This window comes from Chlamydotis macqueenii, chromosome 1 (genome assembly GCF_036417535.1).
Source record: "Chlamydotis macqueenii isolate bChlMac1 chromosome 1, bChlMac1.mat, whole genome shotgun sequence".
Lineage (NCBI taxonomy): Eukaryota > Metazoa > Chordata > Aves > Otidiformes > Otididae > Chlamydotis > Chlamydotis macqueenii.
The window spans coordinates 57904107-57923102 of record NC_141556.1 but is presented as its reverse complement, the minus strand read 5'-3'; the positions used below and the strand labels follow the sequence as shown (position 1 = coordinate 57923102).

General features: G+C 42.2%; 1 protein-coding gene across 7 annotated transcripts in view; it reads right to left on the bottom strand.

Moving 5' to 3' along the window:
• RBFOX2 (RNA binding fox-1 homolog 2) overlaps positions 1–18996 on the bottom strand; it is a 168682-nt gene that overhangs the window by 16894 nt on the left and 132792 nt on the right. For 6 of the 7 annotated variants that reach the window (XR_015259224.1, XM_086753629.1, XM_086753658.1 and 3 more), the window contains 4 exons: positions 14980–15033; positions 5277–5369; positions 2473–2533; positions 26–79 (listed from right to left, as the gene is read on the bottom strand). Coding sequence is in view for 6 of the 7 variants with exons in the window: in XM_086753629.1 (XP_086609755.1) it covers positions 26–79; positions 2473–2533; positions 5277–5369; positions 14980–15033 (262 nt within the window). In the remaining variant the exon portion in view is untranslated. The remainder of the gene's footprint in view (positions 1–25; positions 80–2472; positions 2534–5276; positions 5370–14979; positions 15034–18996) is intronic. The other variant, XM_086753638.1, reaches the window with a different exon arrangement.

Here is an 18996-nt window from a genome sequence, read left to right as displayed (position 1 = left end):
GTGGAAGTGTCTACTTAAGCTCTACCTGCATATAACTCAGGGCCGTACACCGCTCCAACCACAGGACTCAACTTCCAACCTGAAACAACAAAGACTGCAGTGAATGCCAAAATCTACACCAAGAGAAGGAGTGGGCAGCGTGGGTAGGGGGAACGGTCTCTTGCGTGCGCCTCAGTTTCACATGCACGGCTCTTTCCAATTTCTGCTTCGCCTCAGTCCCCCTTGGTGTAGATGGAGGCCAACTGCCTTGTTCTAATGTCAAGTTCTAGGTACAGGTCGCTGTATCGGAGGGAACAGCAAAACATCAGCTGATCCGCAGCACAGCAGAGCCGCCGCTGAGTGAATGTCAACTACCTTATATACATATTTGCCACCAGCACCGTTTGACCCTATGTTCCCTGCATGAACTTTGCTGCTGGCTCCTCCAGCCCCTCCCTGCTTTCACCAGGAACACTGCGGATCCAAAGCCTCTCACAAGCCACTAGCCCAGACTGTCATTCCGGGGAAGTCAATTTACAGCCTTAAATTCTCAAAACACTCTTCTGTCTTACTTGCTAGAGCTCTGCTAAAAAGCAACAGTGTCTGAATTTCCTCACTAACTCAATTACACGACTATGGTGCAGAAAAGCAATTCAGTCTACTCGGCTCACATTTTCTCCTCTCTGTGTTATTCTAGCACTTCCTGTCTTCTTTATGCTGCTTTTCAGGTGAAAGCCTTCCCAGAGAATTGATTTTAGTATAATCTGGATAATTGGCCAGAACTGCAAATCATCAACATAAAACCTACAAAAGAAAAGTGCTTAAAGAAGTCATCACTGGGATATAAGCAGGAACACGTTTCCCAGTCAGATCTAGAAATACATCTGTCATCCCTCCCCCACCTTTCTATCTGGGGAGAGAAGCAAGGGGTATAAAGCTAACATCACAGTCTGGGCTGGCTTCCACAAAGCCCTCCTTTCAGGAAAGATTTCAGCTGCTCAGCTAGCAATCACATAGGTACGTTTATTTAAATAAATCCATACCCTTCCTCTGTCTTGGATTCCTGATGCAGTTGCTACGCTTTAACACCTCTAACCACCCTAGAAACCACACGAACAACTATGTGAACTGCAGCCCATGAACATCACCCCTTCATCTGGTGGCAGCGTATCAACGAGACGCGCAATGCACGCTCCCTCCGCAAGACTGGGCACTCTGCCGCTGCGCTGCCCACCTTGGCAAAATACTCAAGTGATGGTGGCAATGAGAGAACTGGGATCAACCCTCAAATTTAATAACAGTCGTACGACCACTCGTCAGCACGCCTTAAGCCTGGCCTAATACTAAATACCTTTGCGCAGCTTTACAGTTGGCTTTAAATTGCTGGCTGCAAAAGCAAAGTATTCCTGCCCATTATCAGGGTTGCACAGGTAAGCCAAGTTTTGTTACCAAATAGTCATACACATTTTCTGCCCTTCTTTTCAGGATAACATAACATGGCCGTGTTGCCTTTTACTGCAAAATCTCCTGGTTCCTTTCAAACAGAGACTGAGAATCCCAGCCTTTCTGCCTGCCTCTGTCTCCCCAGTTCTGTAACGAAAAAAGGATTTGCCAAGAGCCGCACAAGTCAGTAGCAGAGCCACAGATAAAATTTTTATCTTCTGACTTTTGAGTCTTAATGTTGTAATCAAAATGGATTCTCACTTTAGCAACTACCTATATGCAGATTCCTGCCTTGTGGAAGCTGTTTGGGAACATTTTCAGGCCAAAAAAATAATTTTTCTGCTTGTTACAGGACAAAGATTCAAAACCTGTATCAAAGCAGCATTCAGTTCTGCCAGCAGAAGAACGACTTTTTATGCTGTATATGCCTATGCAATAAAATTACTGCACAGACAGAAAGACCAAGATATCCCGATGAAACAGGATTCTTCATTACCCAAACAACTTGGTCTTTCTCTATTCAGGTTCACTGAAAAATGACTGAAGACAGGCGCAGTCTGTAACAAAAAGTGAGCAAACAAGCGGCGCAATGACTCTGTTTTCCCGGCTGCTTGGGGACAGCTGTACTTTTACAGTTAGAACCTAAACTGAATATATCCAATTGTGTATCCAAAGTTATGCTTCTGCATTCGTATTTAGATATCTATGTGATGGCAATGAGACTCAGGAGTACTGCACATCCCACTGTACAGCATCAGTTTGCAGAAGCGGCAGGAAACCCATCGGACCTTGGCTTCTTTTCCTAGCTTGGCCACACTGGACATGTCACTACTCCTCTGTCCCCACTTCTCCATCCATAACACACTATTCCTCCACTTAGGAATTATACTGAAGAACAATGTTACAAACTAGAGTTTGTGGGGTTTCTTTTGGAGTTTTGGTTTTTTTTTTTTTTTGGTCTTGAGGAGAAACTATGACTTCTCCCTCACCAGGAAGATTTTTGTCTTCCTTCAAACCTTTCAGCTCATCGTTTAGTACAGTCTCTCTTACCATTTGCGTAAGGTGTGACCATCTTCTTATTGGTCATCACTCGTGCTGTGGCGTTGTTAACCTGAAAGTAAGAAAGGGGAGGGGGAGGAGAGGGAAGGAAGCATAGGACATTAGGGAAAACCATGGAAAACTCTCAGATACCACTCACACACACACACACATATTTCTCTGAGCAAAAAAAATTTAAACAACTAATTTTTACAAGAATGCAATCTTTAAATTACTTTTAACAGTTATCATTTAATTATAAAAGTTACAGCTAAACATGGCACTTAAAAATTATGCATTAAACAAAAGGCCAACGAGAGTAAAGTGCAGATTCTCTGACACCCTGCCACCCTTTGACACGTGCTTATCTTCAGCTTGTCAACCGAAAGGGTAAAACTTCAGAGGTTTTGTCCAGGTTCTGTTTAGAGGCAGCAATGATTTCTGCAGCCCAGGGCAGGGGAACCGTACCAGGTGATGCACAAGCTGACTTGTTTCTCAAGCTCACCGTTGGGACTGGGGCCCAGCAGGTCACCGGCAGGCATATTTTTTAGATTAAAAAAAAAAGCTGAAATAGAGTCCATTAGGTTTAGATTTGAACTCACAAGGCTTGAGGAGATTTCTGGAAGCACCAAGCATTTGGACGGTCTGTGTCCACTGATTTCCTCCTCATAATTTTCAAATCTTTTTCCAGATTATTTTTTCTTTGTCACAAATCTCATAAAATAAAAATAAAAAATACATAGCAGTAGACCTGGGTCTTTTTGTTTGTTTGTTTGCTTTATTGTGCCCTCCACCCTCTTTACAGAGCTCTGCGTAGTTCCAAGCGGTTTGATTGCTCAAGCAAGTGGGGTGTTACCACAGAGATGGTGCTGATAAAGAAAAGATGGACTAGTTTGGAAGCCAAGTAACTGCAGCCCCGTGTCAGACAGCCTCAAAGTTCTTGCAAGGAGGGTGAAGTCTTTATACAACATCAATAATTTATCAAAACCCAAGCCAAACAGGAATTGAGGCCAGGGTGAAGAAGAAGAAAAAAAAAAAAGCTATAAAAATAAAAGCTGCTCTGAGCCCTTGAGACTTACCGATGGTGAGTGTGTGCGGGGTGGGGAGTCAGGAGCTACATTTACTCTCGTTTCAGCCCCAAAACAATAGAAACATTACACATTTAAAAAGAAAGAATGGGAAACAACAATGATGAGACTGAGAGCATGCAGTTAAAACACACACAGATAAAAGAAAAAAAAAAAATCACAATTGATTCAGAGGGTGGGGAGGGGAGGAGGGAGGAGATAGGGTCTCACAGACAATCACTAAGATGGAGCGAGTGCCTGAAATCAGCTGCTACAGCAAAGTGCAACACAAGCACTTAAAGGAAAAATTGCCAGAACCGATCAGAAATCACCAGTCAGCAAAGAGATCAACAGCTGCATTTAACCGAGTAAAGAAATAAATCGAGGAGGGGAGAAAGAGAAAAAGAAAAAGAAAGAAAACAAACAGTAACAGCTACAAACAGGTCTCAGAAAGAGAGAGCAGCAGAAAGAAGGGGCAGGAGAGAGAGAGGAGAAAATGGGTGCATTAATAAAAACCAGCCAAACTGGAGTTCAGTAACTCTGAGTAAGATGTGCAAGGGGAAATCACCATGAAGTCAGTAATCAAACAGCTCAGACTGCTACAAAACGATATGTACATCCAAAGTCCAGGCGGCATTACTCAACAGCATTGAAAATAAAAGGGGGAGAAGAGGGAAGGAGGTGGGTGGGGACAACAAGTCAAATCACATTTCGTAGTGTTAATGTGAGATGGCAGATGGATTTTTTCTTTCTTATTTAATTTTGGTTTTTTGCAATTTTAAGAAAAATTAAAAAAAAAAAAGCTTCTTCTCTAGCGCTTTTTGTTTCACTTACCGCCAACTCGTACCATCGCCAGCATTGTGTATAGTTACCATGGAAAGAGTGAGTCAAGTGAAGGGCCCTAAACGCTAAACCATCGGAAAGGGAAATAAAAAAAAAACAAAACAACAAAAAAAAAAGCAAAATATGCAGACATCTTACTCAAAAACGGTGGCTTTTTTGTTTTCATATTTGTACTTTTTTTTTTTTTTTAAAGAAAGAGGGAGAGAGGGAAGATGCCAGTTAGCCTTCACCACAGTGGATCACCAAACTGGTCAACACTAGGCATGCCCAATATATGGCCACGTTGGCCAGCCAACATTAACCCTTCACTCCCTGGTGGTGAGAGCTAGAAACTTTAAGGATTAGCTTTCACCAAGCCAACTCCTGACCGTGGGCAGGTCAAGAAACCAGCTGTGTGTACAGCACAGTCCACGTGGGGCTTCTGCCCCGCGTCTCCCCTCCCCTCCCACCACAGGCATCATCTCACATTTGCGTGGAGGAGAACTGGCCTCGGAGGAAAGAGAGGATACTGGCTGGCCCCCTGCTTTCTTTTTTTGGACACACTTAGAAGTCGGACAGTACTCTTTCAGTTAGTTTTGTTCAGGCCTGGTAACAGGAAATCGGAGCCTCGCAAACTGAAGCAAAGGAAAAAATCAAGACAGCAGAAGGGCAAAAATTTGGAGTGAGTGGGGAAAAAAACTTAATGAAAGAAGAAAGAAAAGAAAAAAATACCCAAAACAACAATAAAAATATTCCGTAAGGGGTGTAAACTTTTATACATTTCAGTGCAGGGAGGTGAAGGACACAGACACAAACACACACGCACACACAAGACTGGGATCCAAATGTGAAATAAGTGAGGCAAGACACAAAAAGAAATCAAAAGAATAAATATAAAGAAGAAATTGAATTACTGAAGACATGCACCTCGATTTTACGGCCCTCTACCACGGTGCCGTGTAATTTCTCCCTGGCCCTGTCTGCATCAGCACTATTCTCGAAAGTTACGAACCCGAATCCCTGCATGCAGCGGGAGAAGGGGGGAAAACATGCACATCGTTATATATTGAAATACTGATCTCTAGGTAAATAGAGAAAAAATATCACAGTATGAAATCGACATCAGCACAACTCAGCAATAACCTCCTAGAGTCACATTGTTGGTTCATGCATGTTTCATAAATGAAAGAAATTAAATTCGATAAAATAAAGGAACTGTAATCATAATAAGAATAATAAAAGTAATTAAAAAAAAAAGAAAACATAAAAGCAATTGAGGCCAGACCAAAAAAGAAGTACAAAGTTACTCGAGACAAGTTTGTTTTGTTTTGCTTGTTTGTTCAAAAACACTGAACTCTGCTCAGACATAGGCAAGCTGGTCAAGCCCAAGAGGGGCTTCTCTCCCCTCTGCTCATGAACACACATGCTTTGCAGGACCACCCCCTCACCCGCCCCAGACACAGTACAGGACAATGGACACTGAGCAGCACTTCGTTCTCTTGAGAAACTGCTACGAGAGCGAGCAGCAATCTGAGTTCACGCCTGGCACGAGGAATCCTGCGAAGCTTTGGGCAAATCAAACACTGAACCTTGCTTTTCCCACCTGTAAAATGGAGACAATAACAATTACCTACCTTAGAAAACTGTTGAGAGGAAGGGCTGTTTGCAAAGCATCCCTTGTAAGCTCTTCGGGGCACAGCTCCTGTCTAATCCTATGCCTGTAACTTCCCTAATAACGCATGGGGCCTTGAAGGTAAGCAGGGCTTCTAGGTGGCACCATCAAATAAACATCACTTAATGAGAAGATTCAGAGTATCATATATTCTAGTTTCAAAACTTTCCTATCTATGAGTACTGTGTTGGACTTGAGTGTAAATCTAAGTGTCTAAATACCAATTAATCAGCAAAGGCAGGTTTTGTCTGACACCGCTGACCTACTGGTATCTCCCTCCCACCCTGCGACCCATCTCACTTGGCTTTGTTCTGAGACAGCAACCTCTGTGCCACGGATAGCAACAAATCTCTGCCGAGTTAGACCATGAAGTTTGAGCAAACCTGACTGGAGCAACCACAAAGGCTTGAGGACTGCTAAAATGTCCCTTTAGTCAGGAAAATTTAGGTTTACCACATCCATGAAGGCACATGCAATGTGCCTGTCCTACATGCTCATGCTGCTGCCAAGTCATGCAGTCGCGTAACAGGGCAGGGTGAAAGATCATGCTGCTTTCCATGGAGATGAGTGCACTGACATTAAAATGGAGCCAACATGACTAAGTGAATTAGGACTTCAGTAACAAATGGTATCTTACTACAGACAACTGCCATGAGATATTCTTCATGCTGTTACAGAGAGCAGGGCCAAACAAAAAACTTTGTTGCATACTGCTTTTAGGGTCTCTTAAGAACAGGAGTAACTGGCTCCTGTGGCTGGTATAAAGCAAGTACAAGTTTAATGTACCAGTGTCTCTGCTGGCTCAAATACCCTCAGGAGCAGGAAGAACAAAGCTTGCATTTGATGCAATGGAAACTCCTGATCAGAACTGGAGAGTGAGGCGATGTGGGTGACCTACAGCTACGGCTTGTCAGGGAAACGGCATGCTAGCCTCGCAGTCCCCTCCATGCAGGCCGAGGTCAGTATGTACGGACTGGACCACAAAAAAAAGGAAAAAAAAAACAAAACAAAACAAACCAAAACAAACCAAAACCCCAGCATCTTGATTTCTAAGCACTGTCAGCAACAAGACACAAGCAAGCAAGCCAGCATTCTTCAAGTGCCCTTGAAATGTTTTTACAATACTGATCTTAAAAAGCACAAGCCATTTGCACATGCTGGCCTTTACCATCCACAGCCAGGTTTCCAACACAAAATTGTTATACATTTGTAAAATGTAGCTTCTTTTTGTTTTTTTTTTTTTTTTTTTAATTTTTTCCCCTGAACAGCAATAATAAAATAACTTAGCCAAGTACTGCAATGTTGAGATCAACGAGAGCGCTCCTTTGGGATCCAACCCAATAATCTAAAGCTTCAGATAATTTCATTTCTCCAGCTATAAATAAAAAGCTATATAAATAACAAACTGATGCCTTTTTCAGAATAGCATAGAACTTTTCTGTTTAAATGAATTAAAACTGGAGCTACAAGAGACTGGGGCTAATAAGGGAGTGCAACCACATGTAACTCAAATATGTTGCAGGGAGCCGGGGGGGGGGGGGGTGGGGGGTGTAATAGCAAAGCTGATTATGAAGGGACAGGGTATCACGTCTGCTTCAAAGAACCCCTACAGAGAAAGGCAAGCCTGAGAAACAGAGCAACACCTTTCCCTCTGGTTCTATATAATGGGGATAAAAAGCATCTTTAAAAGGTTGGGGGAGGTAAAGACTGCAGCAGGAATCTCTATTTCCCTCTTCTCTTTTTACATTAAAATTTCTGTTTGTTCTAGACAAGCCTGTGGAAATTGAATGAAATTTATGTCTTCGGTGATGATGTGAACTGAAAGCTGGAGAGCAGAGGGAAGGTAATTTTTTAGTCATTAATCTGTGCAGGCTAGAACCAAACTAAGACTATTTTAATTCACATCTGTTTGCAATTAGTGAAGTCTGTGTGGGATTTTAAAAACCACATTATCATTAAATATCTTTAAACTGATTAGGAATTTTCAATATTTTTAATGAGTTAACTCAAGGTAGAGTACAATCCACATGCAGACTATATGAAAATAATTAACAATGTGAATTAAAACAGAATTAATCTGATTCTGAACAACATCACTAATTAACCACAATTTTTGTTTTATTGACAGATCAGTCCTTAGCTCATGCAACTCTCTTTGCTGAGAACCATTTTACGCCAATGCTGAATTAACACTTTACATAGTTGACTACGGCAATGTCAGTATTTGTGCTCCCTTGGTTTGTTGTCTTAATGCATCTCTTACACATTCAAATTTTCATCAGGAAAAATACGTGAGCCATGCTTGATATTTTTCTTATTTCGAAGTTTAAAAACTAGAAATTATACAAACATATTTTTGATATGGGAGAGAAAAAACCATACGTAAAATTTTAATTCCTTCTCACAGATGACCTGTAAAGAATAGGGATTAATTTGTACCTAAACACATACACAACAAACAAGTCTCAGTTTTCCCTCCCAAGGTTGTTTTGCCCTTGGGGGGGCTGGGGGGAGGGGGGAGATGTGGCAGATGTCCAATATTTGCTACCTTAGCTTTATAGCAGGTACTGGTTTGCTCCATAGTAGCAGGTATGGAGCCAGAGGAAGGGAAGATAGAATCCTGGGTAAAAAAAAACACTTAAGGTTTCTAAAATTTAGATTATACAAATAGCCTGTGTTTAATAATGCTGTTATGATAACAAGGTTGAAATTTTCAACAATTCCACTCCATTAGCAACTGCCAGGAACTTCTCCCAGGCAGAAAACAAGTTTAAGCCTCTGTGTACCCAGCGAACACTAAATAACCCCAGGAAACATTTTTAGGACTGGTGAGTAATTTGCAGTGCCAGACGAACCCCTTTTAACCCAAAGGTTTATTCAAACGGCCTGAAGAGACCGAGTAACTGCCACCCTTTTAGTCTGGCCTCAGACTCTGCAATAAATAACAAGCAACATGATGAGCAGTGAAAAAAAAAAAAATAAATGTGTATATATATATATATATATAGTATTTGAACGTTTCCATCTCTGAAGAATGAGAAAGAAAATTTACCATGTAACCGTAAAGGGAGAAATCAAAAGCAGACGGTTCTCCTGGGTGTGGCCAGAACACAGAAATTAAAGAAAAAACAACAACAAAAAAATAAAGTAAAATAAAAAAAAAAAAAGAAAGAAAATAAAACCAAAGGAAACTAAACAGAGCCCCTTGAAATCCATGCATTGTTAACCCTTCATTTGTCATGGAGTTCAGACCAGTCACCTCAGCAGCAGCGTCTTTGCCTTGTACCACGAGACGCACAGCCAGCAACCAGCCTTGCCATCATCTGCTGCTGTGCATGTTTTTAACCAAGTTTTTTCTTTTTTTTTTTTTTCCTCCTTATTTTCATAATAAACAAACTTTTAGGAGCCTGGAAAAAAAGGCCAAGGAGACAGCAGTTTAGGCTACCTGTTTCCAAGGCCACCTGGAGAGAGTAGGAGGGTTTCAGCTACAATCCACCTGAGATGAGCAGGACTGAATGCGCTGACAGAAACACAGCATGAAATTCAGAAGCACATTACTGAAGTTATACACACAAACGCACACTTTAAATTGGTGAGGGAATCGGCGTAAACCAAGCTGCCACCATGTCAGCAGCTCTTCCAGCTTCTCCCTGCCCCTGTGCTGTGCTTTGACTGCAATAAGAGCGAAAGGACGAAGGGTAATGGCTTTAAAATAGAAGGAGGTAGATTCACATTAGACATCAGGAAAAAGTTTTTGTACAATGAGGGTGGTGGAACACTGGTATACGTTGCCCAGAGAGGTGGTGGATGCCCCATCCCTGGACACATTCAAGGCTAGGTTCGATGGGGCTCTGAGCAACCTGATCTGGTTGGAGATGTCCCTGCTCCTTGCAGGGGGGCTGGACTAGATGGCCTTTACAGGCCCCTTCCAACCCAAACTATTCTGTGATTCTATAATTCTACACGCGTAAAGTGCCTGTCTCCATACCTGCGCAATCTGGTGAATCAGATGCAGGAATTAATCAGTCTAAAAAACCATAAACATACCTTCAGGAAAACCTGCAGGGCTATTTTTAAGCTGGATCACTTCCCCAGTCCAGCTTGTTGTGGTGCTCCACTGCCAATCCCACCTGCAAAACCGCGGAGGGGGCAGAGGCCAGGAACGAACAGTGAGAGCCCGGCCAGCGCTGCTGCGGAGCGAGAGCCTGGGGCTTCAGAGCAGCTCCAGCCATCTCGGGTCAGGGGCTTCACAGCCCCACACTGTCCCTGGTTGCATGCTCCTCCTCCTCCCCTCGATCGATGGTTGATCTTACTGTGTGGTCTGCGAGTTCAACTAGCTAAACTGGCAGAAGAGAAGCCCTTTTTTTTTCTCCTCTCTCCCTCTCCCTGCTGCATATGGTTTTTTTTGCTAATTTAGCACCCTGGATTCAACTCCCTACACAGTGAAACAAACACTACTGGGAAGGTGCTCCCACAGGAGCAGTAAATCAGCTTATACTATCAAACCATCAAATTCAGCCTTAATAGTTGAATAGTTCAGCCTTAAAAAGTTTAAACAAACCAGTTCAGTGTATGGACTGATTTAACTCATTAGTTTCGTATCACAGAGTTGAAGGCATGGAACTGTACTTCACTGAACCAGGATAAAGGAACACAGGTCACCTCTCCTTCACGCCATTGGCATTACAAAGGGATCTGGTGACCTGAGAAAGTGACGCTGGTCACTGGTACTTAATTTGTTTTTATGTGTGTTAACAACACTAGTTGTATGTCTATCTCAACTGATGACATCTGATTAAAAAAGAAAAAATAGAAAATAGAACTAAAATGAAAACAGACCTCTAATTTATTTTATGTAACAAGGGGCTCTATCGATTTCACTGAGTGGAAACAAGAAAAAGAGTGGCTCAACTCAAAGCACCTAATCCATTCAAAGAAGAAATAAACACATGTGCAAACGTACAGTCTTTTAGGCACAGTTATCAAGACCTAAATGCATATTCTTATCTTAACCAACAGTTAATTGCAAATATAAAAAAAACCTCCTAAGTCTTCACACATAGCTTTCTGCACAAGGTTTTAGTTAGCACAGGTTTACTTACAAAACTCCACTCACCAATAAATGTGATTTCTTTGTGAAAACAAGATGTAAGCTACTATACAACCAATTTTTTAATTAAATATGAAGAGCTTCCAGACACTTCAGTCATATACAAGAACTCGGAGGTCTGGGTCTCCCAAGTGAATGGCAGTGAAGGACATAAACTTACGCTATCCTGAAACCACGAACTTGCAATCTGCACTAATATGAACTCTTACCATTTAAAAATCTTTTAAAAATGCTCCCTCTTCAGCCAAGATTTTGCTGTGTGCTTACGCATTCTTGGTCTCTGAATGTCACTGAGGGCACACCTTGGAACACCACACGGTGTGCAGCTGATGAGCAAAGAGCTTGGATTCCCTTCCCCTGCAGCTTTACAAATGCCACAGGGTACTCGTTGCGCAGGCAGACTGCATTAATTCTGCAAATATGTCCACTTGTTTGGTTCAGCACAGCAGTGCCAAAATATGCATTTAGAGGATGCATCTCCACTAACAAAAGGAGCAGGAATCCTCTCTCTCTACTTCCTCTAGAAGTGTTTTATTCACGGTTCAGTGAAGTGCATGGTAAACTGCAACCATGAGCAGAAGGCTATTTAAAGGCACTTAGACAGGTCAGAACTAGAAATGTAATGGTAAACAGGATAAATGAAACAAACAGCTAGCTTCCTGGAAGCAAGCAAAAAAACACAGATACATCAAGGGAAGACTGATGTTGTTCTATTAAACAAGAATAAAACAAAATGAAATTCAAGGGATGTTTAAAGTTTCTATCTTGTTTCTCATATGTAGCAAAGCAATATCAGTGTGAAGTCTACCAGGGCCCATATAATCCTACTAAACAGATTGAATCTGGGCAGAAAACGAGTTAGGAAACAAGAATTCACATTGCTTTGAGAGGAGAATCAGCAAAACTAATTATTAACTGCCTCCTACTCTGCTGTAATACAGAAAGTCAACAAATTGCACTTCCTAAGCCAAATGCAAGAACCTGAGGTGGCTGTGATGGACACATGCTGCTCTCAGTTTAGTCACCAAACTTCCTAAATACACAGAGATCCTGAAGATACAGCTAGTTTGATAGAGCCCCTCCAGGCTGTTAAAGAAAACTGCCTGGTCATCTCAGGTGGATTCAAAAGGAAGAATGCAACCCACATGCTTCCTCCAGTCCCTCCTACCAAGCAGCACTGGAGCGATCCCAGCAGAAATCTCCTGCCATGGCTGGGCAGGGACAAAGCGCTGCTCAACCCCATTGTACACCGGGCGGGGGTGAACCCAGGGCAGTTTGGGATTTACCACTGTACCTTTTAAATATTTACAAAACATATACACAAAACTCTACAACCCTTAGGAACCCGGGGAAGGGAAGGGAGCATTGAGAACACAGCACAAGGCAGGCAGCAGGAGCATCTGCTTTCGGATTCCCAAGAGAGAGGAGGAGGAGAAGAAGAGAGAGAGGTTTCATATCATTAGATTAGAATGGAAACCACAGGGCAGGAAAATGCATTCAGATTTTTTTTTTTTTTCTCCTAAGGTGGAGGAAGAACCCAAGAGTGAGTGAGTGGCCTCCAGAAAGATCCATTTCCTTTGCTTCACCATCAGATCACCAAACTTGCTTTTCCATTATTATGTGAATACCAGGTGCTTCGTGCAGCTACACCCCACTCAAACACTGGGGCCTCCCATTTTCATGCTAAGCAGGAATCATCTTGCATTCTTTTTAAAACAGGAATTATTTTGGGTAGAGAAGGATGCAAAGATACCACAAAATTACTCTTTGGGTGTTTTCTCATTCTGTTCAGATTCTGCCCCATCCCTTATACAGGCTGTTCGTTTTGCAACTACTTTTTTGCTGTAAGATGACAAAAAAGCAGTAGAAAACTGCATGGTCAAGGACTGGAAGAACATCTCTTTGGATCACTTTCTTTTTTTCATATATTTATTAAGGGTTTAGGATAAAATTCGTCAAGTAACTATTCAGCAATAATTTTTGTTTTAACTGAAAACCAGAAGCTTTGGGGCTTTAACTGCACAAGGAGGTACTTTTCATAGTCATAAATCACGTCTTCACAGAAAGTCTCCAACATTAGCGTTGCCTAGAAGGGAAAGGGCAGCCGTGGGCGTTTAATACAGGGCTGTATGGATAGCAAAGAGAGAGTCAAGTTCACGTGTGGAGAAGAAAACACTGCTCTGGAAAGCAGAGGCAGTGGGGGATGAAGGACAGAGCTCACCACTTTGCCAGGCCAGTTATTTTTGTTCTTTCTTTCGCAATTACATCCAAACAAGTAGGGATTAGATAGAGGCCAGAGGCTATTCCCAAAGCCAAACAGAAATGACTAAAATCAAGACTAATTCACAGATAGCTCTGGCCTATAAATATCAGAAGAACAGCAGAGAGCAGAATAAATATTTACAAACTCAGCATAGCTGATTGTTTTGGTAAAGCGTATAGATTTTTATCCACACAGGGCAGTAAAACTCTCAAACTAAGCCATATAGACATTTACCTGTTCAGACTATCTTATTAAAAAAAACAAAACAAAAACAAAACCAAAACCATAGTATTAAGCACAAAAAAAAAAAAAAAAAAAAAAAAAAAAAGGGAAAGGGCTAACACTCATTTCTTTTGTATACAGATCAACTGCTTTCTGGTTTCCAGCTAAGACACTGAAGAATTTCAGAATGCATCTTGGGCAACATGGGTGGAAATTTGCAGAGGGCTCTGAACATGAACATACCCCAGAATATATGTTGAAGCAAAGAGGCCACTTTAAGACTGTGAACCTCAAATCCAAGCGAAAGGCATAGACTCTAAACCAAAACTGCTTAGCTGAATTGCAACTTCAAGACCTCTTGTGTGCAAGCACACGTGCACACACGTGTGTAGGGGGAGGAGGGAAATTTTGTTTTAATTGAAAATGGGAATCTTAGCATTGATTAAGTCAAGCAGAGTATAGACATGCACTGTGCAAGCTTCCCCCATAGAGCTTTGGCAATGCACCTTGCTCCTGACCTGCAAAACTCCCTGCTATTCCAGTGCTGAACCTCCTGGGCAGAGAGAGAATCACATCAATTTGTCATTGTGGTGATACTGGTTATGTGATGAGAACCAATTGCCAATTAGGACAAAGATCACTGAATCTCTCTGCAGCTGACCTGAACAACATTTGAAATCTCATCTCCAGAGAAATAAATTACCATTAACCCTCAACAAAACCTCCCTCTTAATATATCTGTAAGATCAAAATAGGTGTGTGAATGCAAATTCAGTGGGGAGAGGTCCACATGGAGCAGGGCAAGTGGAATGAGGATGCTTATATTAAGCATCAAATATCTCAAACATGAAAGGTCAGTATCTCAGAAGTGCCGAGTAAGTCTGCACAGCAGAGTAAATAAAATCCTTTCATATATGAGATATGACAGTTCTTTCTATAGAAGTATTTTAATGCAATGAAAATGTGGCTGGGGGGATGGGTGGGTTAGGCTTTATTCTTACAGCTTCCCATCACACAAAGCTGTTTTGCCTTATTCTGCCTTCCCCACAGGGCACCCACTGCTAGCGCAGTAGTTGTGGGTTGGTATGAAGGCTCAAGCGACTGACTCCCTGTTTGTTCAAAAGGCTGGGGAACCTGATCCCACATTACAGACAGGGGTGTCTAGGCGCATTTGTACATGCTGCCCAGAAATGACCATGCTCAGAGTCTGGAGTCAGAGGGAACAGGAGACAGCCCCCAAAATAGCTTTGCCCTTCCCCCATCATACTAATTCCTGCTGATCTCTACAGAATATATTCTCTAGGCAATGAACTGCCTTTTACTCTGCAATCAAAACGAGTAGCGGGTACAGAAACAGACTTACCTTGGAGCCACGCTCGTTAAATATTATCTCTACATCAAGGATTTTGCCGAATTGCTGCAGAGAGACAAGGAGAAAGAAAAAAAAAAAAAAAAGATTCATTTTTGGCAATCCATTTTTCCTACATTTTGAGGGCTGGCTTAGTGGAAGAAGGAAAGTGAGAATATTTCCATTTCTAGCATATCAGCAAAGGCATAACATCCCAGTGATGTGACCCAGTTCTTTTGGGTTAGGACATGCAAATCGTCTTGGTCACAGACCCCAGGTTTTCTCACGGAAGTCTAAAGGAGGAAGAACAATCTTCAGAATAATTTTAGGGATTTGAGGTGGCTTTTCTTTTCACCTTTTTAATCTAAACAATTATTTCTTCCCTCTTTCTGCTATTTCATCTAAGACATGGTTATATGATTTCATCTCAGAAATCTAACAACATTTCTCAAATGTAATTCAGCATTTCATCTTCCTCCTGAAATGGCTATCACAAAGAAAAACTAAACAGTGATGCTGTTTCTCTGGATGAGATAAGTCACATAAGATTCCCAACCTCAAGGATTCTAAACCCTAAATCTCCTTTCCTCCCATTGTTCTTACTTTCCAAAATTCCAAGCTTTCAAAAGAATTGATCGCAGATTCAGAAACCATGAAAATGGCCAACCTCCAACAGTTTGTTTTTCAGAAAAATACCACTCAACTTCAACCTGTGACATACAGGAAGCTGTTGATAACCCATGCAAGTTCATCACCCATGATACAACTCCGACCTCTGCCTCAGCCCGGAGACTGTCAGGGCAGCAGGGCCCCACTACCCTGCACTGTTCCAACAACTGGTTCCAAAGAGCTCCCTATTTAGCACAGGGCAAAAATGGAAAATGAGCGCTACAAGCTAGAAAGGACATTTACCACACTCTGTAGAACCATACATGGATCACATCCTTCATATCGGAACATATTAAGATATTTTTATTGAACTGGCCAGATTCAAACCAGTAACCTATAGGTAAAAGCATCACCACTTCAACACAGTCAGGCAATTCTCTGTACTCTAGAACCATCAGCGTTGTATTTCCAAACTGGAGGTCTGCTCTTCAGAAAGAGCAGGTCTAAGATCTCATTTGCTGGAGCATATATACAGAGCTGCCTTCATTCCAGAGAGGTATATTCTAGAGAGGCATAGCTCAGACAAATGCTCTGAGCATTTTTCCTACCCTGTTATTTGGGGCCAGGTTTCCATCAACGTGGTTTTGATCTCACTTCTTGCAGAAGATTTAAACGTGGTAGCAAATGAAGGAAGGGTCAACAAGAAGAGAAAGGACGGTTTCACAGTTAGGAAATAGGATGAACACAGCCCTCCGAGCACCGGGACATTCTCCATGGTGTTCTCAATATAATATTTGCCACTTTTTAGAATTAACATTTCCATTTAGAGTCAAATGGGTATAGTACTCATTTTGTGGGTGCCCTGCTTGAAAGACTTGTGGCCAGATTTGCAAACATGGAACATTTACAACAGTGGGCCACGATGACTGCAGAGAAGCTCTGAATATGTAAAGCAATAAAAAGCTATTAAGTCCCTTGAACAAGTATTCCACAACTATCCTTAAGCAAACAAAACGCTTCCAATAATTTTAGCTATAGCTTCTGTCTGCTTCCATTCTCCATTCGTAAAAAGGAGATCGTTGTATTCTTTTACAAATGTTGGTTCACAGATGTTGTTTTTACTGTTCTATTGTTTAAGGACAATACTTGATGTTCTATTCATCCTAAGAACAATTGAATTCACAATATCCCAGCTACACAAAGTCTGAATAATGCTAATGTAAACATGCATCTTCCTTGAAACGCCAACATCTCAACAGCTTAGGCCTGATCTGTGCTGGATCCTCTTTTGACCACTGCTGTGCCAGTCACAGCTAAAATACATTTTCTATTTCTATCCCACGCTTGGTGTAGGCTTGTCTATGAAGGAGATTAGCCCTTGATTACTTTTTGTTGTCTTTGTTGCATATGGCTTGGGCACTGTCATGAAAGAAATCAGTCATGACTGCTTTCTTGGTAGACTTATTTCAGTGTCGTTACACGGCACGGGCTAAACCAATTTAACAGCTCATGGCTGCTGAAGGGCTGTCCCTGCTCCTTTGTCCATCCTTGTCTAGTCTCATCAGCTTCCTAAAGCTAGTCCCAGTTTTTATTCTCACCTGTAGATAAACTGATAGAGCTCATCAATCCTGTGAAAAACTAGCTCAACAACAGGAATAAATGTAAAGTTTTTTACGATTTACTGATCTGAAGTGGCTGAAAGGGTCAGGAGAGCATGAGGGCTCTGAGGAACAAAAGGGAGTGGAAAGCAGCACACCCTGCCTGAGAGCAGGGTCTGTCCCTGCCAGATCAGCTCAGCTGCCTAGCCTTGCCACACACGCTGAAAAAGCCGGGCTTCCGATAAATGCAAATGCCAAAATTATTTTCAGAATTATTTCTTCAAAGCTATCAAAAATCACCATTTTCTACCTCATTAAAATCATCTTGACAGAGAACAAACTGTGCGGCTTCTGGTGTACAACCACACCATGTCATCTTCCCCTTTCTCCACACCCAGCTGGGCCTGGATCCTCCAGTATCAGTGCCAGCGCTGCCTGCCAGCCCCGTTCGGCTCAGCTCACCGCACCGGGTTTCCACACCGACAAGAAATCCTATCTTGTGTGTTTAATTTCTTCTTGCTGACAAAAAGCTGGCGGTTAACACTGAATACAAGTGCTCTGACCTAGCTCCATGAGAGCCTTGCTGCCTCTCTGCCCTGCAGGTGATGGAGATGACAGAATTAAGATCATCAAATCCTGTGGTTGCAGTGAGCACAAGCTTGAAGTCTACTGCAATGGGCTACATCCACCCATGCAAACTGTCCCAGTCTCTTTTCTACCTAGGAGTTGTGGGTGTCTGAAGAGGTAGGAGGGAAGGACCTGCTTGGGAGAGAAGGAGCAGAGACAACAGGGGCTAACTGCTGAACTGAGGTTTGCTAGGAAGAAGTTTCCTGTTCCATGGAATTCCCTGGAAGAAAGCAGCATGGCTGCAAGGCAAGAGGATGTGCGCTGGGCTCTTCAAGACTGCTGCTGTCGTTGCCACAGCTGCTCTGAACTCCTAACACCACGGCTCTTGTCCTCACTGCTGCAATGGTTACAGCAGGTCCAGCACTCGAGGCACTTTTTTTTTTGGTAGCGTGCCAGAATTTTCCTGAGAGTGAAAGCAGGAAAAAAGAACTAGTTCATTTTAACAGTTTATATCTCCTTCAAAGCTGAATCTCATTTAGTAGAACATAAAAAGGCACTTTGTTCTCTGATGGTGCTTCCCCTACCAAATGTCAACAACCTACTGCAAACAATGGAAGTTTTAAGAGCTCCTTAGCAAAAGATCATAATTTTTGTATGGAAAATGCTAGGCCGTCTAAATACAAGGGTCAACACCACATGCCCCTATAGTAATTTTTAAAAATCATGTATACAGGCATGTTTGTATTTTCCAGCAGACAGAGGGTCTGGCCAAATAAAACAATACCAATGCTTAGGTCATCCATGAGGACTAACCCGCTAATCTCTAACCCTGAAGACATGAATCACTGTTCTCGTAGACCTGATTTGTTCACTTAGTGATTAATAAGAACTTCTACTTACAACTCTGCACAGCAGCAGAAGAAAAAGAAATCCTCAGCAGAGTTCACAGTCTCTGAAGAAGTCACTGCAGGACTACTCACCCCAAATGCTCCCCACCGTGACTTAAACAGCTTCCTATGTGACCAGGAAGCCAGTATCCCCCATCATGTGTCAAATTGTGCAAGAAGCCTCCTCCATGAACTGCTCATGCACATGCCGTACGATGGATAGATACACACACACACGCTTCCACACATGCCGTGGTATAGGAGCTATAGCATCTTGTTCTATCTTAGTCCTCCATTCCCTGCAGTGACTTTGTACCAGCTTTTAGTTATTTTTCTGTAAAGCAGGTAAATGCGCATTATCTCCTCTACAA